At 48.6% G+C, this 19,903-nt stretch overlaps 1 protein-coding gene across 2 annotated transcripts in view; it reads right to left on the bottom strand.

Annotated features, from left to right (window-relative positions):
- The window catches only part of LOC134909253 (ceruloplasmin-like), a 219,061-nt gene that overhangs the window by 173,698 nt on the left and 25,460 nt on the right, over positions 1 to 19,903 (bottom strand). For both annotated transcript variants that reach the window (XM_063915952.1, XM_063915951.1), the window contains exon 2: positions 8,313 to 8,557. In XM_063915952.1, coding sequence (XP_063772022.1) covers positions 8,313 to 8,557 — 245 coding nt within the window. The remainder of the gene's footprint in view (positions 1 to 8,312; positions 8,558 to 19,903) is intronic.

The following is a 19,903-nucleotide window of genomic DNA, read 5'->3' as shown; positions in this document are numbered from 1 at the left end:
CTTTTTGAGACCATGCCCCTTTTTGGCGCTGGAGAGGAGGTGAGTTCCACCACCTCTGTAGGACCACTTTATGCACTGGCTACAACAGTTTTTAAACAATGACTTTATGCTGGAGTGCACACTCATCTTCCACAAACTTGTATACTCAGTTGTGATAGGAGAAGCCTGCACATATACTTTTTTAGTGGTGCACTGAGAATTTTAGCAATTTCTGAAGTCACAGTGAAACTCCACCCAGAGTCATACTCCTACCACATTATAGCCAGATGCACTAAGGCAGTGGTTCTCAAACTGTGTGCCGTGGCACCCTGGGGAGCCTTGGGACACTTGCAGGGGTGCCCCAGGTTGGTGGTCCAGGACCAATTAAAATTATTTATGGTCCATGTAATAGGCAAAACCAGTGCTTGTCACTGCCAATCATGAAGTATGTGGCCAAACAGGAGCGAATGCTATTCATCACCACATAACTGAACCTAAGGAAGACATATAAAGTAATTTTCTCTGACGTCCTAAGTGGATGCTGGGGACTCCGTCAGGACCATGGGGAATAGCGGCTCCGCAGGAGACAGGGCACAAAAGTAAAAGCTTTAGGATCAGGTGGTGTGCACTGGCTCCTCCCCCTATGACCCTCCTCCAAGCCTCAGTTAGGTTTTTGTGCCCGGCCGAGAAGGGTGCAATCTAGGTGGCTCTCCTAAAGAGCTGCTTAGAGTAAAAGTTTTATTAGGTTTTTTATTTTCAGTGAGTCCTGCTGGCAACAGGCTCACTGCAACGAGGGACTTAGGGGAGAAGAAGTGAACTCACCTGCGTGCAGGATGGATTGGCTTCTTAGGCTACTGGACACTAGCTCCAGAGGGACGATCACAGGTACAGCCTGGATGGGTCACCGGAGCCGCGCCGCCGACCCCCTTGCAGATGCTGAAGAGAGAAGAGGTCCAGAAATTGGCGGCTGAAGACTTCTCAGTCTTCATGAGGTAGCGCACAGCACTGCAGCTGTGCGCCATTGCTCTCAGCACACTTCACACCAACGGTCACTGAGGGTGCAGGGCGCTGGGGGGGGCGCCCTGGGCAGCAATGAAAGTACCTATACTGGCTAAAAATACATCACATATAGCCTCTGGGGCTATATGGATGTATTTAACCCCTGCCAGGTTGTCAGAAAAACGGGAGAAGAAGCCCGCCGAAAAGGGGGCGGGGCCTATTCTCCTCAGCACACAGCGCCATTTTCCCTCACAGAACTGCTGGTGGGAAGGCTCCCAGGCTCTCCCCTGCACTGCACTACAGAAACAGGGTTAAAACAGAGAGGGGGGGGGGCACTTATTTGGCGATATGCTTATATATTAAGATGCTATAAGGGAAAACACTTATATAAAGGTTGTCCCTGTATAATTATAGCGTTTTGGTGTGTGCTGGCAAACTCTCCCTCTGTCTCCCCAAAGGGCTAGTGGGGTCCTGTCCTCTATCAGAGCATTCCCTGTTTGTGTGCTGTGTGTCGGTACGTGTGTGTCGACATGTATGAGGACGATGTTGGTGAGGAGGCGGAGCAATTGCCTGTAATGGTGATGTCACTCTCTAGGGAGTCGACACCGGAATGGATGGCGTATTTAGGGAATTACGTGATAATGTCAACACGCTGCAAGGTCGGTTGACGACATGAGACGGCCGGCAAACAAATTAGTACCTGTCCAGGCGTCTCAAACACCGTCAGGGGCTTTAAAACGCCCATTTACCTCAGTCGGTCGACACAGACACAGACACGGACACTGACTCCAGTGTCGACGGTGAAGAAACAAACGTATTTTCCTTTAGGGCCACACGTTACATGTTAAGGGCAATTAAGGAGGTGTTACATATTTCTGATACTACAAGTACCACAAAAAAGGATATTATGTGGGGTGTGAAAAAACTACCTGTAGTTTTTCCTGAATCAGATAAATTAAATGAAGTGTGTGATGATGCGTGGGTTTCCCCCGATAGAAAATTATTGGCGGTATACCCTTTCCCGCCAGAAGTTAGGGCGCGTTGGGAAACACCCCTTAGGGTGGATAAGACGCTCACACGCTTATCAAGTGGCGTTACCGTCTCCAGATACGGCCGCCCTCAAGGAGCCAACTGATAGGAGGCTGGAAAATATCCTAAAAAGTATATACACACATACTGGTGTTATACTGCGACCAGCGATCGCCTCAGCCTGGATGTGCAGCGCTGGGGTGGCTTGGTCGGATTCCCTGACTGAAAATATTGATACCCTTGACAGGGACAGTATTTTATTGACTATAGAGCATTTAAAGGATGCATTTCTATATATGCGAGATGCACAGAGGGATATTTGCACTCTGGCATCAAGAGTAAGTGCGATGTCCATATCTGCCAGAAGATGTTTAGGGACACGACAGTGGTCAGGTGATGCAGATTCCAAACGGCACATGGAAGTATTGCCGTATAAAGGGGAGGAGTTATTTGGGGTCGGTCCATCGGACCTGGTGGCCACGGCAACAGCTGAAAAATCCACCTTTTTTACCCCAAGTCACATCTCAGCAGAAAAAGACACCGTCTTTTCAGCCTCAGTCCTTTCGTCCCCATAAGGGCAAGCGGGCAAAAGGCCAGTCATATCTGCCCAGGGATAGAGGAAAGGGAAGAAGACTGCAGCAGGCAACCCATTCCCAGAAACAGAAGCCCTCCACCGCTTCTGCCAAGTCCTCAGCATGACGCTGGGGCCGTACAAGCGGACTCAGGTGCGGTGGGGGGTCGTCTCAAGAGTTTCAGCACGCAGTGGCCTCACTCGCAAGTGGACCCCTGGATCCTACAAGTAGTATCCCAGGGGTACAGATTGGAAATTCGAGACGTCTCCCCCTCGCAGGTTCCTGAAGTCTGCTTTACCAACGTCTCCCTCCGACAGGGAGGCAGTATTGGAAACAATTCACAAGCTGTATTCCCAGCAGGTGATAATCAAAGTACCCCTCCTACAACAAGGAAAGGGGTATTATTCCACACTATATTGTGGTACTGAAGCCAGACGGCTCGGTGAGACCTATTCTAAATCTGAAATATTTGAACACTTACATACAAAGGTTCAAATCAAGATGGAGTCACTCAGAGCAGTGATAGCGAACCAGGAAGAAGGGGACTATATGGTGTCCCTGGACATCAGGGATGCTTACCTCCATGTCCCAATTTGCCCTTCTCACCAAGGGTACCTCAGGTTCGTGGTACAGAACTGTCACTATCAGTTTCAGACGCTGCCGTTTGGATTGTCCACGGCACCCCGGGTCTTTACCAAGGTAATGGCCGAAATGATGATTCTTCTTCAAAGAAAATGGACGATCTCCTGATAAGGGCAAGGTCCAGAGAACAGTTGGAGGTCGGAGTAGCACTATCTCAAGTAGTTCTACGACAGCACGGGTGGATTCTATATATTCCAAAATCGCAGCTGTTTCCGACGACACGTCTGCTGTTCCTAGGGATGATTCTGGACACAGTCCAGAAAAGGGTGTTTCTCCCGGAGAAGAAAGCCAGGGAGTTATCCGAGCTAGTCAGGAACCTCCTAAAACCAGGAAAAGTGTCAGTGCATCATTGCACAAGGGTCCTGGGAAAAATGGTGGCTTCTTACGAAGCGATTCCATTTGGCAGATTTCACGCAAGAACTTTTCAGTGGGATCTGCTGGAAAAATGGTCCGGATCGCATCTTCAGATGCATCAGCGGATAACCCTGTCTCCAAGGACAAGGGTGTTTCTTCTGCGGTGGCTGCAGAGTGCTCATCTACTAAAGGGCCGCAGATTCGGCATTCAGGACTGGGTCCTGGTAACCACGGATGCCAGCCTGAGAGGCTGGGGAGCAGTCACACAGGGAAAAAATTTCCAGGGAGTGTGATCAAGTCTGGAGACTTCTCTCCACATAAATATACTGGAGCTAAGGACAATTTACAATGTTCTAAGCTTAGCAAGACCTCTGCTTCAAGGTCAGCCGGTATTGATCCAGTGGGACAACATCACGGCAGTCGCCCACGTAAACAGACAGGGCGGCACAAGAAGCAGGAGGGCAATGGCAGAAACTGCAACGATTCTTCGCTGGGCGGAAAATCATGTGATAGCACTGTCAGCAGTGTTCATTCCGGGAGTGGACAACTGGGAATCAGACTTCCTCAGCAGGCACGACCTCCACCCGAGAGAGTGGGGACTTCATCGGGAAGTCTTCCACATGATTGTGAACCGTTGGGAAAGACCAAAGGTGGACATGATGGCGTCCCGCCTGAACGAAAAACTGGACTGGTATTGCGCCAGGTCAAGAGACCCTCAGGCAATAGCTGTGGACGTTCTGGTAACACCGTGGGTGTACCAGTCGGTGTATGTGTTCCCTCCTCTGCTTCTCATACCCAAGGTACTGAGAATTATAAGACGTAGAGGAGTAAGAACTATACTCATGGCTCCGGATTGGCCAAGAAGGACTTGGTACCCGGAACTTCAAGAAATGCTCACAGAGGACTCATGGCCTCTGCCGCTAAGAAGGGACTTGCTTCAGCAAGTACCATGTCTGTTCCAAGACTTACCGCGGCTGCGTTTGACGGCATGGCGGTGGAACGCCGGATCCTAAGGGAAAAAGGCATTCCGGAAGAGGTCATTCCTACCCTGGTCAAAGCCAGGAAGGAGGTGACCGCACAACATTATCACCACATGTGGCGAAAATATGTTGCGTGGTGTGAGGCCAGGAAGGCCCCACGAAGAAATTTCAACTCGGTCGATTCCTGCATTTCCTGCAAACAGGAGTGTCTATGGGCCTCAAATTGGGGTCCATTAAGGTTCAAATTTCGGCCCTGTCAATTTTCTTCCAGAAAGAATTGGCTTCAGTTCCTGAAGTCCAGAAGTTTGTCAAGGGAGTACTGCATATACAACCCCCTTTTGTGCCTCCAGTGGCACTGTGGGATCTCAACGTAGTTCTGGGATTCCTCAAATCACATTGGTTTAAACCGCTCAAATCTGTGGATTTGAAATATCTCACATGAAAAGTGACCATGCTGTTGGCCCTGGCCTCGGCCAGGCGAGTGTCAGAATTGGCGGCTTTGTCTCACAAAGCCCATATCTGATTGTCCATTCGGACAGGGCAGAGCTGCGGACTCGTCCCCAGTTTCTCCCTAAGGTGGTGTCAGCGTTTCACCTGCACCAGCTTATTGTGGTACCTGCGGCTACTAGGGACTTGGAGGACTCCAAGTTGCTAGATGTTGTCAGGGCCCTGAAAATATAGGTTTCCAGGACGGCTGGAGTCAGGAAAACTGACTTGCTGTTATCCTGTAGGCACCCAAAAAACTGGGTGCTCTTGCTTCTAAGCAGACGATTGCTAGTTGGATGTGTAGTACAATTCAGCTTGCACATTCTGTGGCATGCCTGCCACAGCCAAAATATGTAAATGCCCATTCCACAAGGAAGGTGGGCTCATCTTGGGCGGCTGCCCGAGGGGTCTCGGCTTTACAACTTTGCCGAGCTGCTACTTGGTCAGGGGCACACCCTGGCTGAGGAGGACCTGGAGTTCTCTCATTCGGTGCTGCAGAGTCATCCGCACTCTCCCGCCCGTTTGGGAGCTTTGGTATAATCCCCATGGTCCTGACGGAGTCCCCAGCATCCACTTAGGACGTCAGAGAAAATAAGAATTTACTTACCGATAATTCTATTTCTCGTAGTCCGTAGTGGATGCTGGGCGCCCATCCCAAGTGCGGATTGTCTGCAATACTTGTACATAGTTATTGTTACAAAAATCGGGTTATTATTGTTGTGAGCCATCTTTTCAGAGGCTCCGCTGTTATCATGCTGTTAACTGGGTTCAGATCACAGGTTGTACGGTGTGATTGGTGTGGCTGGTATGAGTCTTACCCGGGATTCAAAATCCTTCCTTATTGTGTACGCTCGTCCGGGCACAGTATCCTAACTGAGGCTTGGAGGAGGGTCATAGGGGGAGGAGCCAGTGCACACCACCTGATCCTAAAGCTTTTACTTTTGTGCCCTGTCTCCTGCGGAGCCGCTATTCCCCATGGTCCTGACGGAGTCCCCAGCATCCACTACGGACTACGAGAAATAGAATTATCGGTAAGTAAATTCTTATTTTACTTAATTTCATATTTTTTATTCTAAATTTCTCATTAAAAAACTTTTGGTCTAGGGGTGCCGTAAAATTGTTTTCTAATACTGGCACCCAGTTCCAGTGTTTCCTGCAGTCTGCTTCAGATGTGCTTCTGGCACCCAGTTCTATTGTTTCCTGCAGTCAGCTTCAGATGTGCTTCTGGCACCCAGGTCCAGTGTTTCCTGCAGTCTGCTTCAGTTGTGCTTCCGGCACCCAGTTCCAGTGTTTCCTGCAGTCTGCTTCAGATGTGCTTCTGGCACCCAGGTCCAGTGTTTCCTGCAGTCTGCTTCAGTTGTGCTTCCGGCACCCAGTTCCAGTGTTTCCTGCATTCTGCTTCGGAAGTGCTTCCAGCACCCAGGTCCAGTGTTTCCTGCAGTCTGCTTCAGATGTGCTTCTGGCACCCAGGTCCAGTGTTTCCTGCAGTCTGCTTCAGTTGTGCTTCCGGCACCCAGTTCCAGTGTTTCCTGCAGTCTGCTTCAGATGTGCTTCCGGCACTCAGGTCCAGTGTTTCCTGCAGTCTGTTTCAGATGTGCTTCTGGCACCCAGGTCCAGTATAATTGCAGTCCACTCCAAGATGTCCTGCGTACTGCTACAGCCATTGGCTATCCTGCTAGCTTGCACCTGTTATAAATATATGTTCTGCTAACCACTATGCAGCATCAGTCCTCTTCTAGTCCTAGTGGCTTGCATAAAGAATAGCATAATTAGGCCATCCAGGTTCACTCACTCTCCAGCACATACAGCTAGCACATATTAAAAAGTATGATTCAGACACACCATCAATTATGGGATTAGGTAAAAACAGGAACGGTTCGGACCCCGGAACGCCGGACCAGACCAGCCTCCTGCAGCATTCTGGAACTTGTAGTGCTCATCCCAGTTCAGGGGACGTTATGTGCCTTGGGCTGTATCACCACATTATCCTGAGATACGCCCTGTCCCTCCACCCCAATGTACTAAACAGGTCCCCGCCAATGTGGGAGGGCGCTATGTCACCTTCCCGTGACATGTGGCCTTCCAAATCAGCCACACTGATATCGCCGCTAGCTCTGCGCGGTCAGGCTGTGAGGCCACCGTGCGGTGGCGGACATTGAGGAGACGTGTGAGGGTGACGTCAGAGGCCGCAGGGGAGACGTGATGGCGGCGAACAATAAAGGTTTTTTAAAGGACAAAAAAACAACAACTGTACAACACGGCCAACGGCAGCCCCGACCTGACGAAAGGACAGGGGGATTATCGTGAGGTGTAGAGCCACCTCACCGTTCATACATCAGGTTCCCATCACCTGCACAGGAATCTCCGCTGAGAGACGCTTCATACATTGCGGATAAGCGGGGAATGAAGGACTTAGCCTGCGTTATGTGCACAAAGGCACATAGCGACGCTTCATACATCTGCCTCATTGTTCATAGAGCCTGATGTATATCTTATCAATTATGATCCTCAGATTTTTTTATGTATACCAATAAAGTTTGAAAACTTTTAATTAATTTAATTGTAAACATTTAATTAAGAGTGCCCCAGCACAAGAGTCTTGTTTTTCTCCTTGTACATCTACTGGGGGGTTATTCAGCTTGGATTGCTCCTGCGATCCTCCGCGCAGTTCCCTGATTATCGGGACCCTTCTGCACATGTGCAGAATGGTCTTGGGATTGCATTGCAATATTGGGTGGGGTTTCCAGCGTTGCCAAAAACTGAGGTATATCGCCCCCATTTTCCAGGAGTGGCGTTGCCTAGGACTGCGTCACTAGATGCAGTTTCCTTGGCCTCGCAAGCTGCCCTGCAACGGCCAGCATAAGTAAACAGGAACATCGCGGTATACATTGTTTTTTACGGATGGTGTAATGGTTAGCATTACTGCCTCACAGCACTGAGGTCATGGGTTCGATTCCCACTAAGGCCCAGGCTGTGCGGAGTTTGTATATTCTCCCCGTATTTGCGTGGGTTTCCTCTGGGTACTCCGGTTTCCTCCCACAAGCAAAAATATACTAGTAGGTTAATTGGCTTCCAACCAAAAAATTAACCCTAGTGTGAATGTGTCTGTGTGTACATGTTATAGGGAATATAGATTGTAAGCTCCACTGGGGCAGGAACTGATGTGAATGGCGAAATATTCTCTGTAAAGCGCTGCGGAATATGTGTGCGCTATATAAATAACTGGTAATAAATAAATAATAAATCTTTATACCAGGTCACAAGATAGTACCTTCATTTTCCTTTGTGTATTGCACTCCGTGTGGATGAAGGGTGTATGGCCGGGAAGCAAAGTTTTTAAGATGAATGGTCATTGTGTCACCAACTTCAGCAGTCATAATAGGGCCCAGGAATCCCAGCCAGTTTGGTTTCTTCATTTCTTCTGCATATGAGTCATCTGTGTATTGTAGGTAAACAGCTTTCTTATAGACTCTGCCTATTCTATTGGGACCAGGCTGCAAAAAGGTGCTGGCATGCCTGAAAAGAAATAGAAGCAAAACATGTAGTATTATTATTATTATTATTATTATTATTAGATATATTATAGTACATTGGACTGTACCATAATGCATATTACTGGTATTGTTCTAAGCCTTTTTTTCAGTATATTCCATTGTAAATTTCTACATCAGTGATATTGCCAAAATACATTGAGAATAGACTAATTAATTAATATTTGTGAGATATTTCATGAGCAAACACATTTCATAATCTGTTGGCTGTTCCGCATATATGATGCTTAATAATATGATGCTTAATAAACAATTTCAATCAAATGTTCCATTTCATCAAACATGTGTCTATGTATCACAAAGTATTTTTATGTATTACCATTTTACATTTTATCACATTAAATATGTTTTTAATTAATTTTTATCTTTACCAATTTGCAGTTGGTCAAAGGAACTGGCTTAAAATAGATGTCACCAGGTTCTGTAAAGTACATTTCTAATATGTCCTAGAGGATGCTGGGGTCCACTTCAAGGCCATGGGGTATAGACGGTTCCGCAGGAGCCATGGGCACTCTTAAGACTTTTCAATGGGTGTGAACTCCCTCTATGCCCTGCCTCCAGACCTCAGTTTTAGAATTGTGCCCAGGCAGACTGGATGCACTCCAGAGGAGCTCTACTGAGTTTCTCTGAAAAGACTTATGCTAGGTTTTTTATTTTCAGGGAGAACTGCTGGCAACAGTCTCCCTGCTTCGTGGGACTGAGGGGGCAGAAGTAGGAACCAACTTCCTGAAGAGTTTTATGGCTCTGCTTCTGGCTGACAGGACACCATTAGCTCCTGAAGGGAACTGAACGCTAGCCGTGTCTAGATGCTCACTCCCACAGCACGCCGTCACCCCCCTCACAGAGCCAGAAGTTAGAAGACAGGTGAGCGTAAGAAGATAGATCTTCAATCAAGTAAAGTGACGGCTGAGGTACCGTGCGGCTGGCGGGAGCGCAGTGTGCCATTGCTGCCCACACATACACAGGCACTGCAGGGTGCAGGGGGGGGGGGGTACGCCCTGGTTAGCAAAATACCTACATACACTGGCTAAAAGGGGGCATAAGATGCCCAGGCACAGCCCTACCCCCGCAAGTATAAATATTATATAAACTCTCTGAGGTAAAAATGCGCCATTGCGGGGGCGGAGCTTCTTCCTCAGGCAGCCAGCACACTGCTCAGCGCCATTTTCTCTCTCTCCTCAGGCTGCAGAGACATCGCTGGTCCTCCTCTACTTCTGACTACAAGTATCAGGGTGCAAAACAGGGGGGGGGGGCACAAGTGAATTTGGTGCTTTACAAGTGTGTTTACTGTGTAAAACAGCGCTGCATGTCAGTGGGCATTTTGTGTTCACAGGCATTAGATATTGGCGCTGGGGTTGTGAACTGGCTGCTCCTAAACTGTGTCCCTCTGACAGATTTTACTGTGGGTCTGTCCCCTATAAGTCCCAGTGTGTCTGTGTGGGTGTTGTACACGAGTGTGACATGTCTGAGGCAGGCAGTTCTTCCCCAGAGGAAACATTTTAGGGACACAGAGTTGTAATGTGGTGGCGCTGCTGACACACCAAGAGCCTGCATAGGTGAAAGAAATACGTGATAGTATGCATCATATCAATAGGAGATTAGATAAGTCTGAATCTCATGCAGAATGCTGGAGAAAATCTTTGGAAGATGTGATTTTTCAGGGTTCTGTTCTTCCATCTGCAGGCGACCCCTCTGGGTCACATAAGAGACCGTTTGCAAATATTGTGAATACTGATACCGACATGGACACTGATTCCTGTGTCGACGATAGTGACTCCAGGGAAATCGATCATAAATTGGCAAAAAGTATACAATATATGATTGTGGCTATAAGGGAAGTTCTGGAAGTCACAGAAGCCACTCCTGTACCTCAGGAGAAGGCCTATTTCTATAAAGAAAAGAAATCTAAGGTCACTTTCCCTCCTTCCCACGAGCTGAATACACTCTTTGAAGGGGTGTGGGTAAATCCCGAAAATACATTTCATATTCCCAAGAGGATTCAGATAGCTTATCCTTTCCCTGTAGAGGACAGAAAAAAATGGGAGTTACCCTCTGTGTTAGACAGTGCACTGTCCAGGTTAACAAAGAAGGTAATTCTCCCTGCACCTGGCACGGCTTCACTAAAGGAGCCAGCAGACCGCAAAATGGAGACTACATTGAAATCCATTTATGTTGCCAATGGTACGCTGCTCAGGCCCACAATTGCTTGCGCGTGGGTGAGTCGCGCTATTGAAAAATTGTCAGAAAGCCTGTCATCGGAAATCGACACTATTGATAAAGATGAGATACTCCTTAAATTAGGGAATATCAAAGATGCTGCCGCATACATGCTAGAGGCGATGAAAGATATTGGACTCTTGAGTTCACAAGCCGCTACCATGGCAGTTTCGGCTCGGCGGGCATTGTGGATTCGCCAGTGGAACGCGGATGCAGATTCCAAACGGAATATGGAGGCTCTCCCATATAAAGGTGAGGCCTTATTTGGTGATGGACTGGATGCGTTAGTCTCCGCGACTACCGCAGGTAAGTCGACTTTTTTGCCTTATGCTCCTGCTCCGGCAAAAAATACATATCACTCTCAAATGCAGTCCTTTCGGCCCAATAAATACAAAAAGGCAAAAGGTTCCCCCTTATTTGCAGATAGGGGAAGGGGAAAGAAGCTCACAGCGGCTTCAGGATCCCAGGAGCAGAAGTCAACCCCTGCTTCTGCCAAATCTACAGCATGATGCTGGGGCTCCCTTGCGGGAGGCAGCTCGGGAGGGGGCACGTCTGAAACTGTTCAGCCAAGATTGGATTCAGTGTGGTCTGGATACCTGGGTTTTGCAGATAGTATCCCAGGGGTACAAGCTGGAGTTTCAAAACGTTTCACCATGCCAATTTTTCAAATCGACCATGCCAGCTTCTCTACCAGAACGAGAGGCAATAACAGCGGCAATACAAAGATTATGTCAGGATCAAGTCATAGTCCTGGTACCTTTGTCACAACAAGGGGAGGGGTTTTATTCAAGCCTCTTTGTAGTTCCGAAGCCGGACGGCTCGGTCAGACCGACCCTAAACCTAAAAGATCTGAATCTCTACTTGACACTGTTCAAGTTCAAGATTGAATCGCTCAGGGCAGTGATTTCCAGTCTGGAGGAGGGGGATTACATGGTGTCAGTAGACATAAGGGATGCTTACCTGCATGTTCCCATTTATCCTCTTCACCAGGCTTATCTGAGATTCGCGGTTCAGGATTGCCATTACCAGTTCCAGACGTTGCCTTTCGGTCTCTCCACGGCGCCGAGGGTATTCACCAAGGTGATGGCGGAGATGATGGTACTCCTTCGTCAAAAAGGAGTCAATATATCTCCTTATCTGGACGATCTCCTGATAAAGGCGAGATCCAGGGAGCAGTTGCTACAGAACATCACACTCTCCCTGTCCATGCTCCAACAACACGGTTGGATCATAAATTTTCCAAAGTCACAGTTGGAACCAATGACAAGATTGTCTTTTCTCGGGATGATTCTGGACACAGAAGTTCGGAGAGTTTTTCTTCCGGTGGAAAAGGCTCTGGAAATCCAGTAAAATGGTAAAATAGATATTGAAACTATCAAGCGTGTCGATCCATCAGTGCATTCGGTTGTTGGGGAAAATGGTGGCGGCTTACAAGGCCATACAGTTTGGCAGGTTCCATGCCAGAGTATTCCAGTGGGACCTGTTGGACAAGTGGTCGGGATCCCACCTACACATGCACCGGAAGATTGTCCTGTCGTCAAAAGCCAGGATTTTGCTCCTGTGGTGGCTACACAGTTCGCACCTACTAGAGGGCCACAGGTTCGGGATTCAGGACTGGGTCCTGGTAACCACGGATGCAAGTCTCCGAGGCTGAGGAGCTGTCACTCAGGGGGAAAGCTTCCAAGGAAAATGGTCAAGTCAGGAAGCCTGCCTTCACATAAACGTGCTGGAATTGAGAGCCATTTACAACAGCCTTCAACAAGCGGTACATCTTCTTCAAGATCATCCCATGCAGATCCAGTCGGACAATGTAACAGCAGTCGCATACATAAACAGGCAGGGCGGAACGAAAAGCAGAGCGGCAATAGCAGAGCTGACAAAGATCCTCCTCTGGGCTGAAAGACATGTAAAGGCTCTGTCTGCGATTTTCATTCCGGAAGTAGACAACTGGGAAGCAGACTTCCTCACCAGACACGATCTCCATCCAGGAGAGTGGGGCCTCCACCAAGAAGTCTTCGCAGAGGTGACAAGTCTTTGGGGAGTTCCTCAAGTAGACATGATGGCATCTCGTCTCAACAAGAAACTTCAGAAATATTGTTCCAGGTCGAGAGACCCTCAAGCAATAGCAGTGGATGCGCTAGTGACCCAGTGGGTATTCCGGTCAGTGTATGTCTTCCCTGCACTTCCGCTGATCCCAAAAGTTCTCAGGATCATAAGAAGAACAAGAGTTCGAGCAATCTTTATTGCCCCAGACTGGCCAAGTAAGGCTTGGTACCCAGAACTTCAGGAGTTGCACATAAAAGATCCTCGCCTCTTCCTCTTCGTGAGGACCTGCTGCAGCAGGGGCCGTGCGTGTATCAAGACTTACCGCGGCTACGTTTGACGGCATGGCTGTTGAGCGCCGGATCCTAGCCCGAAAGGTATTCCAAAGAAAATCATTCCCACACTTATTCAGGCCAGGAAAGGAGTAACGTCGAAACATTACCACCGTATTTGGAGAAAATATGTGTTTTGGTGTGAATCCAAGAAGGCTCCTATGGAAGAGTTTCAGTTGGGACGTTTTCTCCATTTTCTGCAGGCTGGTGTGGAGGCGGGCCTTCGATTAGGGTCAATCAAGGTCCAGATTTCGGCCTTGTCAATTTTCTTCCAAAAACAATTGGACGCTCTTCCAGAGGTTCAGACCTTTGTGAAAGGGTTCTGCACATCCAGCCTCCATTTGTGCCTCCAGTGGCACCATGGGACCTTAATGTGGTGTTGCAGTTCCTGCAATTGGATTGGTTTGAGCCTCTACAAGAGATAGAGTTGAAGTTTCTCACTTGGAAAGTGGTGATGCTTTTGGCATTGGCATCTGCAAGGTGGGTGTCTGAATTGGGGGCCTTGTCTCACAAGAGCCCTTACCTGATCTTCCATGAAGATAGGGCTGAGTTGAGAACTCGCCAACATTTTCTTCCAAAGGTGGTTTCTTCTTTCCACATAAACCAACCTATTGTGGTGCCAGCAGTTACTGACACGTTCACTGAGTCAAAGTCTCTAGATGTGGTTAGGGCTTTGAAGATTTATGTCACTAGAACTGCTAGGATACAGAAAACAGAGGCTCTGTTTGTCCTGTATGCTCCCAACAAAATTGGGTGTCCTGCTTACAAGCAGACTATTGCGCGCTGGATCAGAGGTATGATTCAGCATGCACATTATATGGCTGGATTGCCGTTACCTACGTCGGTGAAGGCCCATTCTACTAGGAAGGTGGGCTCATCCTGGACGGCTGCCCGGGGGGTCTCAGCATTACAACTTTGCTAAGCAGCTACTTGGTGTTACGCACACCAGTGCTAACAGGAGTATACCGGTGTATGAACAGAGAGGGAAGCAAAGCAAACGAACTCACAGACAGTATAACATAACATACACAGGAGGTGATGGAATAACTAATAAACACAAAGTGAACGGAGAAGCCCAAAGGCTCAGGAATTGGGTGTCTCCCTAGTGTCAGGAATGCTCAGATGGAATAGAGCGGACAATGAAGCGAGGTGTAGTGATTTAACATGTGGAGCACCTGAAATTATGTTGCTAAGAGCAACAGAAAAAACCCCAAAGGGTTACCAACGGGTGTGGGAATAAACTCCTTGGTCAGAGATAGAAATATAGATACAAGGAGAGTATCCACAATCCTAACCCCCACTTGCAGGGCACAGGTTCAGCTTACTGCCACTAAACTGACACCTGGACGCCCTGCACAGTGAGGGAGGATTAAGCAAGCAGGTCTGAGAGTACAGCCGCAAACCTGCTGGGTTCACAGAATAGCAAAAGAACCCCAGCAGGTCAAACAACTGACTCCAGTGTTACTGCTAGGTCCGGAATGGCAGAATGAAGTACCGAATCCCAAGGCCTATTCGCAGTAAGCAACAAGTAAATACAAAGTCACACAGTACTAGCTAACTCTCTGGAACTGACTAACAAACAAAGATTCAGCAGCATTTGCCTAGCCTGAGAGGATGGTTTATATAGCAGGTGCTGTCCACGTCCCACTCAGACCTCACAGACTGTGAGCACAAAACCAGCGCCGGATTCCCTGCCGTGCACAGAGCCTGTAACCACTACACAGTAAAAACCCGGACCGGAGTATCAGCTGCGCTCAGGTTACTTCGCTAACACTTGCCTCCCGGTTGCCATGGCGACGTGGCAGCACAGAGCAGGAGATCCTAACAGTACCCCCCCTCTGACGAGGGGTCAAAGAACCCCATCCACCGGGTTTATCGGGGAACTGCGAGAAGAAAGAGCGTATCAGTATGGGGGCATGAAGATCACAACTGCGCACCCACGACCGCTCCTCCGGGCCATACCCCTTCCAGTGCACCAAAAATGACAGCCGACCCCGAACTATCTTGGAGTCAAGAACCCTTTCAACCACAAACTCCCTCTGACCCCGTATCAGAAGAGGAGAAGGTCTTCCACTGGAAGAAGGATTACTAACCGCCAGTTTTAAAAGGGAACAATGAAATGTTTTATTGATACCCAATGAACGGGGCAGATCTAACTGAAATGCCACCGGATTGATAACCCTGGAGATCTTATAAGGGCCGATGAACCGGGGGCCTAACTTATGAGATGGCTGTCTCAACTTCAAATTCTTGGTGGACAACCAGACGAAGTCTCCTAATTTGAAGCTGCAGGGTCTTCTCCGCTTATCAAAAACCCTTTTGGTCACTAATGACACAGACACAAGGGCTTTCTTCACTTTCCTCCAAATACCCCTAAGGACCGAAACAACAGAGGAACCACCAGGCGTGGAAACCAGGGGGTCAAAAGAATTGGCCTTAGGATGATGCCCATACACACAAAGGAAGGGAGAGATCCCTGTAGCAGAGTGAGCCGCGTTGTTATAGGCAAACTCCGCCATGGACAGATGAGCAACCCAGTCAGTATGACACTTGGAGACATAACACCTGAGGAACTGCTCCAAGGACTGGTTCACCCTCTCAGTCTGCCCATTAGACTGTGGATGGTAGCCTGACGACAAGCTCACAGAAATCTGGAGATCAGAACAAAATGCCCTTCAGAATTTGGCCACAAACTGGGATCCACGGACAGAGACCACATCAAGTGGCAACCCGTGGAGGCGCACAACATGCTGCATAAATAACTCAGACAGGCATCTGGCCGATGTCAACCCAACCAGTGGAACAAAATGCGCCATCTTCGAAAACCTGTCAACGACAACCCAAATGGCTGTCATCCTCGAGGATTTGGGCAAGTCCACCACAAAATCCATGGAAATGTGGGTCCATGGCTAAGACGGAATAGAGAGTGGATGTAATGGGCCGACAGGAACCCCTCTAGGAGTTTTATTTCGGGCACAAACGTCACATGCCCGAACCCACTGATCCACATCCCTAGCCACCGAGGGCCACCACACCACCCTAGACAGCAACGCCCGAGTTCTGGCAATACCCGGATGCCCTGCCGACCTCTTGGCATGGAATTCCAGGAACACTCGCTGTCTTAACCTAGGAGGCACAAACAAGAGACCTACCGGAAGGTCTGGAGGAGCCTGCTCCTGTGCTCTAAGGACTAATGACAAGAGGTCCTGGGTAATGCCCACTTTAATACATGATTGGGACACAATGGGCAATGGCTCCTCGGTGGTCTCTTGAACTGGAGCAAAACTCTGCAAGAGCGCATCAGCCTTGATGTTTTTTGACCCAGGGCGATATGTTATCAAAAAATGAAAGCGAGCAAAAAACAAAGCCCATCGTGCCTGCCTGGCATTGAGCCGCTTCGCTGACTCTAAATATGCCAGATTCTTATGGTCGGTGAGAATTGAGACCACAAACTTAGCCCCCTCAAGCCAGTGTCTCCACTCCCCGAGTGCATCCTTTATAGCCAACAATTCCCGGTTACCCACATCATAATTCATCTCGGCAGACGAAAATTTACGGGAAAAGTAAGCACAGGGATGAAGGCGATTATCAGACACCCCCATCTGAGAGAGCACTGCCCCAATACCTATCTCAGAGGCATCCACTTCTACCACAAAAGGACGCTCTGGATCTGGGTGTCGCAGCACCTTGGCCGAGACAAATGCCCTTTTGAGACGGGCAAAGGCCGCTTTGGCCTCACAAGACCAGTGAGCAACATCCGCCCCTTTCTTAGTGAGTGCCACCAAGGGGGCCACTATAGACGAAAATCCAGCGATAAACCGTCTATAAAAATTTGCAAAGCCCAGAAAACGCTGAAGCGCCTTCAAACTAGTGGGCTGCACCCAATCCAGGACTGCCTGTACCTTAGAACCCTCCATTTGGAAACCTTCTGAGGAGATAATATACCCTAGAAATGCGATTTGCTGGACTTCAAACTCGCACTTCTCCAGCTTCGCCCCAAGCTGGTGGTCTCTGAGTTTCTGGAGGACTAAGCGTACATGCTTCCGATGTTCCTCCAGGGAATGAGAGAAGATTAGGATGTCATCTAGATAAACAACTAAGAATCTATCCAAATATTCCCTGTGCACATCGTTCATGAATTCCTGGAAGACTGCCGGGGTATTAGAGAGCCCAAAAGGCATCACCAAATATTCATAATGCCCTGAGTGGGTATTAAAGGCAGTCTTCCATTCATCCCCCTCTCTTATTCGGATTAGATTGTAAGCACCGCGTAGGTCAATCTTAGAAAAAATGGTGGCAGTACGAAGCTGGTCAAACAAAACCGAAATGAGAGGCAGTGGGTACGAGTTTTTAATCGTGATACGGTTCAATTCCCTGAAGTCGATGCAGGGTCGCAACGAACCGTCCTTTTTACCCACGAAGAAGAACCCCGACCCAACTGGGGACTGTGAGGGTCTGATAAATCCCTTAGCCAAGTTCTCCTGAATGTACTCTGCCATAGCCTGAGTCTCAGGACGTGACAGGGAGTACAACCTGCTCTTGGGAAGCTTAGCATCCGGCAACAAATCAATGGCACAGTCATAGGGGCGATGGGGAGGTAGTACCTCCGCAACTTTTTTGGAGAACACATCCGCAAAATCTGCATAACATCCTGGCAATCCTGGCAAACTTAGCTGCGAGAGCCTGACTGGAAGGCTCAAGCAACTCCTGAAACAATCACTACCCCAACTAAGAATCTCCCCAGAGACCCAGTCAAATTGAGGGTTATGGGCCCTTAACCAGGGTAACCCCAAAACCAATGGGGCAAAAGAACAGACAGTCACATAAAAAGACAATTTTTCAGAGTGTGTGGCTCCAATAAACAAAGGAATTTGGCTGGTGCAGGAGGTAATTTTACCCTGGGACAATGGTTCCCCGTTTAACCCACAGATCTCAATCTCTGATGCCAAAGGTACTGAGGGAACAGAGTGTTCCAGGGCGAATTGACGGTCCATGAAAACCCCATCGGCCCCACTGTCAACAAAGGCCTCAGTCTTGACAGTTTGACCGAGGATCTCCAAAGTCACCGGAATGAGAAAAGTCTTTTTGGGAAATTCTGACTTCTGGCCTGACAGGATATTTCCCATCACCCTCAGGCCCTGAAGTTTTCCGGTTTTTCTGGGCATGATACTACAACATGACCTTTATTCCCACAGTACAAACACAAACCCTGCTGTCTCCTCCGCGTCTTCTCATGCGAGGAGAGGCGGGTAGCCCCAATCTGCATAGGCTCCTCGGAATATTCCTCAGAGTCTGAGGTTCCCTTGGGAAAAAATGAAACTGCGGTCTCCCTTTCAAGCCTACGCTCTCTCAGCCGTCTATCCACCCGGATGGATAACTGCATGAGCTGATCTAAGCTATCAGGCGAGGGATATTGTACCAGTTGGTCCTTTATCTGGTCAGAAAGGCCCCTTCGGAACTGGTTTCTCAGGGCTGGGTCATTCCACTGGGTATCATGAGCCAACCTCCGAAACTCCGTACTATAAACCTCAGCTGGCCGTCGCCCTTGCTTAAGAACCGTAATCTGAGCCTCGGCTGAAGCCATCTTGTCAGGGTCATCATACAAAATGCCCAGTGCAGTAAAAAAAGCATCAACACTTTTAAGCGACGGACAGTCAGGCTGTAACCCATATGCCCAGACCTGTGGGTCTCCTTGTAGCAAGGAAATCAGCATGCCCACCCGCTGAATCTCCGACCCAGAAGACTGGGGCCTAAGCCTGAAATATAGCTTACAGCTCTCCTTGAAACAAAAGAACTGCGAGCGATCTCCAGAAAAACGATCCGGGAGATTTACTTTCGGCTCCTTAACCCCTGAACTTGCCGCTGCTGCTGCGGGAGCTCCGCTAGCGGCCTGCGGGGTGTTCATTTTAATGGACATCTCATTAAATTGTCGAGTCAGGACCTGCACCTGATCGACCACCTGTTGCAAAGTATTTTGAGGGGTATGCTCCATATTCCCACAAAATTTCAACAGGAGTAGGGCTGCTGAATATGTTACGCACACCAGTGCTAACAGGAGTATACCGGTGTATGAACAGAGAGGGAAGCGAAGCAAACGAACTCACAGACAGTATAACATAACATACACAGGAGGTGATGGAATAACTAATAAACACAAAGTGAACGGAGAAGCCCAAAGGCTCAGGAATTGGGTGTCTCCCTAGTGTCAGGAATGCTCAGATGGAATAGAGCGGACAATGAAGCGAGGTGTAGTGATTTAACATGTGGAGCACCTGAAATGATGTTGCTAAGAGCAACAGAAAAAACCCCAAAGGGTTACCAACGGGTGTGGGAATAAACTCCTTGGTCAGAGATAGAAATATAGACACAAGGAGAGTATCCATAATCCTAACCCCCACTTGCAGGGCACAGGTTCAGCTTACTGCCACTAAACTGACACCTGGATGCCCTGCACAGTGAGTGAGGATTAAGCAAGCAGGTCTGAGAGTACAGCCGCAAACCTGCTGGGTTCACAGAATAGCAAAAGAACCCCAGCAGGTCAAACAACTGACTCCAGTGTTACTGCTAGGTCCGGATTGGCAGAATGAAGTACCGAATCCCAAGGCCTATTCGCAGTAAGCAACAAGTAAATACAAAGTCACACAGTACTAGCTAACTCTCTGGAACTGACTAACAAACAAAGATTCAGCAGCATTTGCCTAGCCTGAGAGGATGGTTTA

The sequence above is a fragment of the Pseudophryne corroboree genome, chromosome 4, assembly GCF_028390025.1.
Source record: "Pseudophryne corroboree isolate aPseCor3 chromosome 4, aPseCor3.hap2, whole genome shotgun sequence".
Lineage (NCBI taxonomy): Eukaryota > Metazoa > Chordata > Amphibia > Anura > Myobatrachidae > Pseudophryne > Pseudophryne corroboree.
The sequence above is the reverse complement of the archived record's forward strand: the minus strand, read 5'-3'. Positions and strand labels throughout refer to the sequence as shown.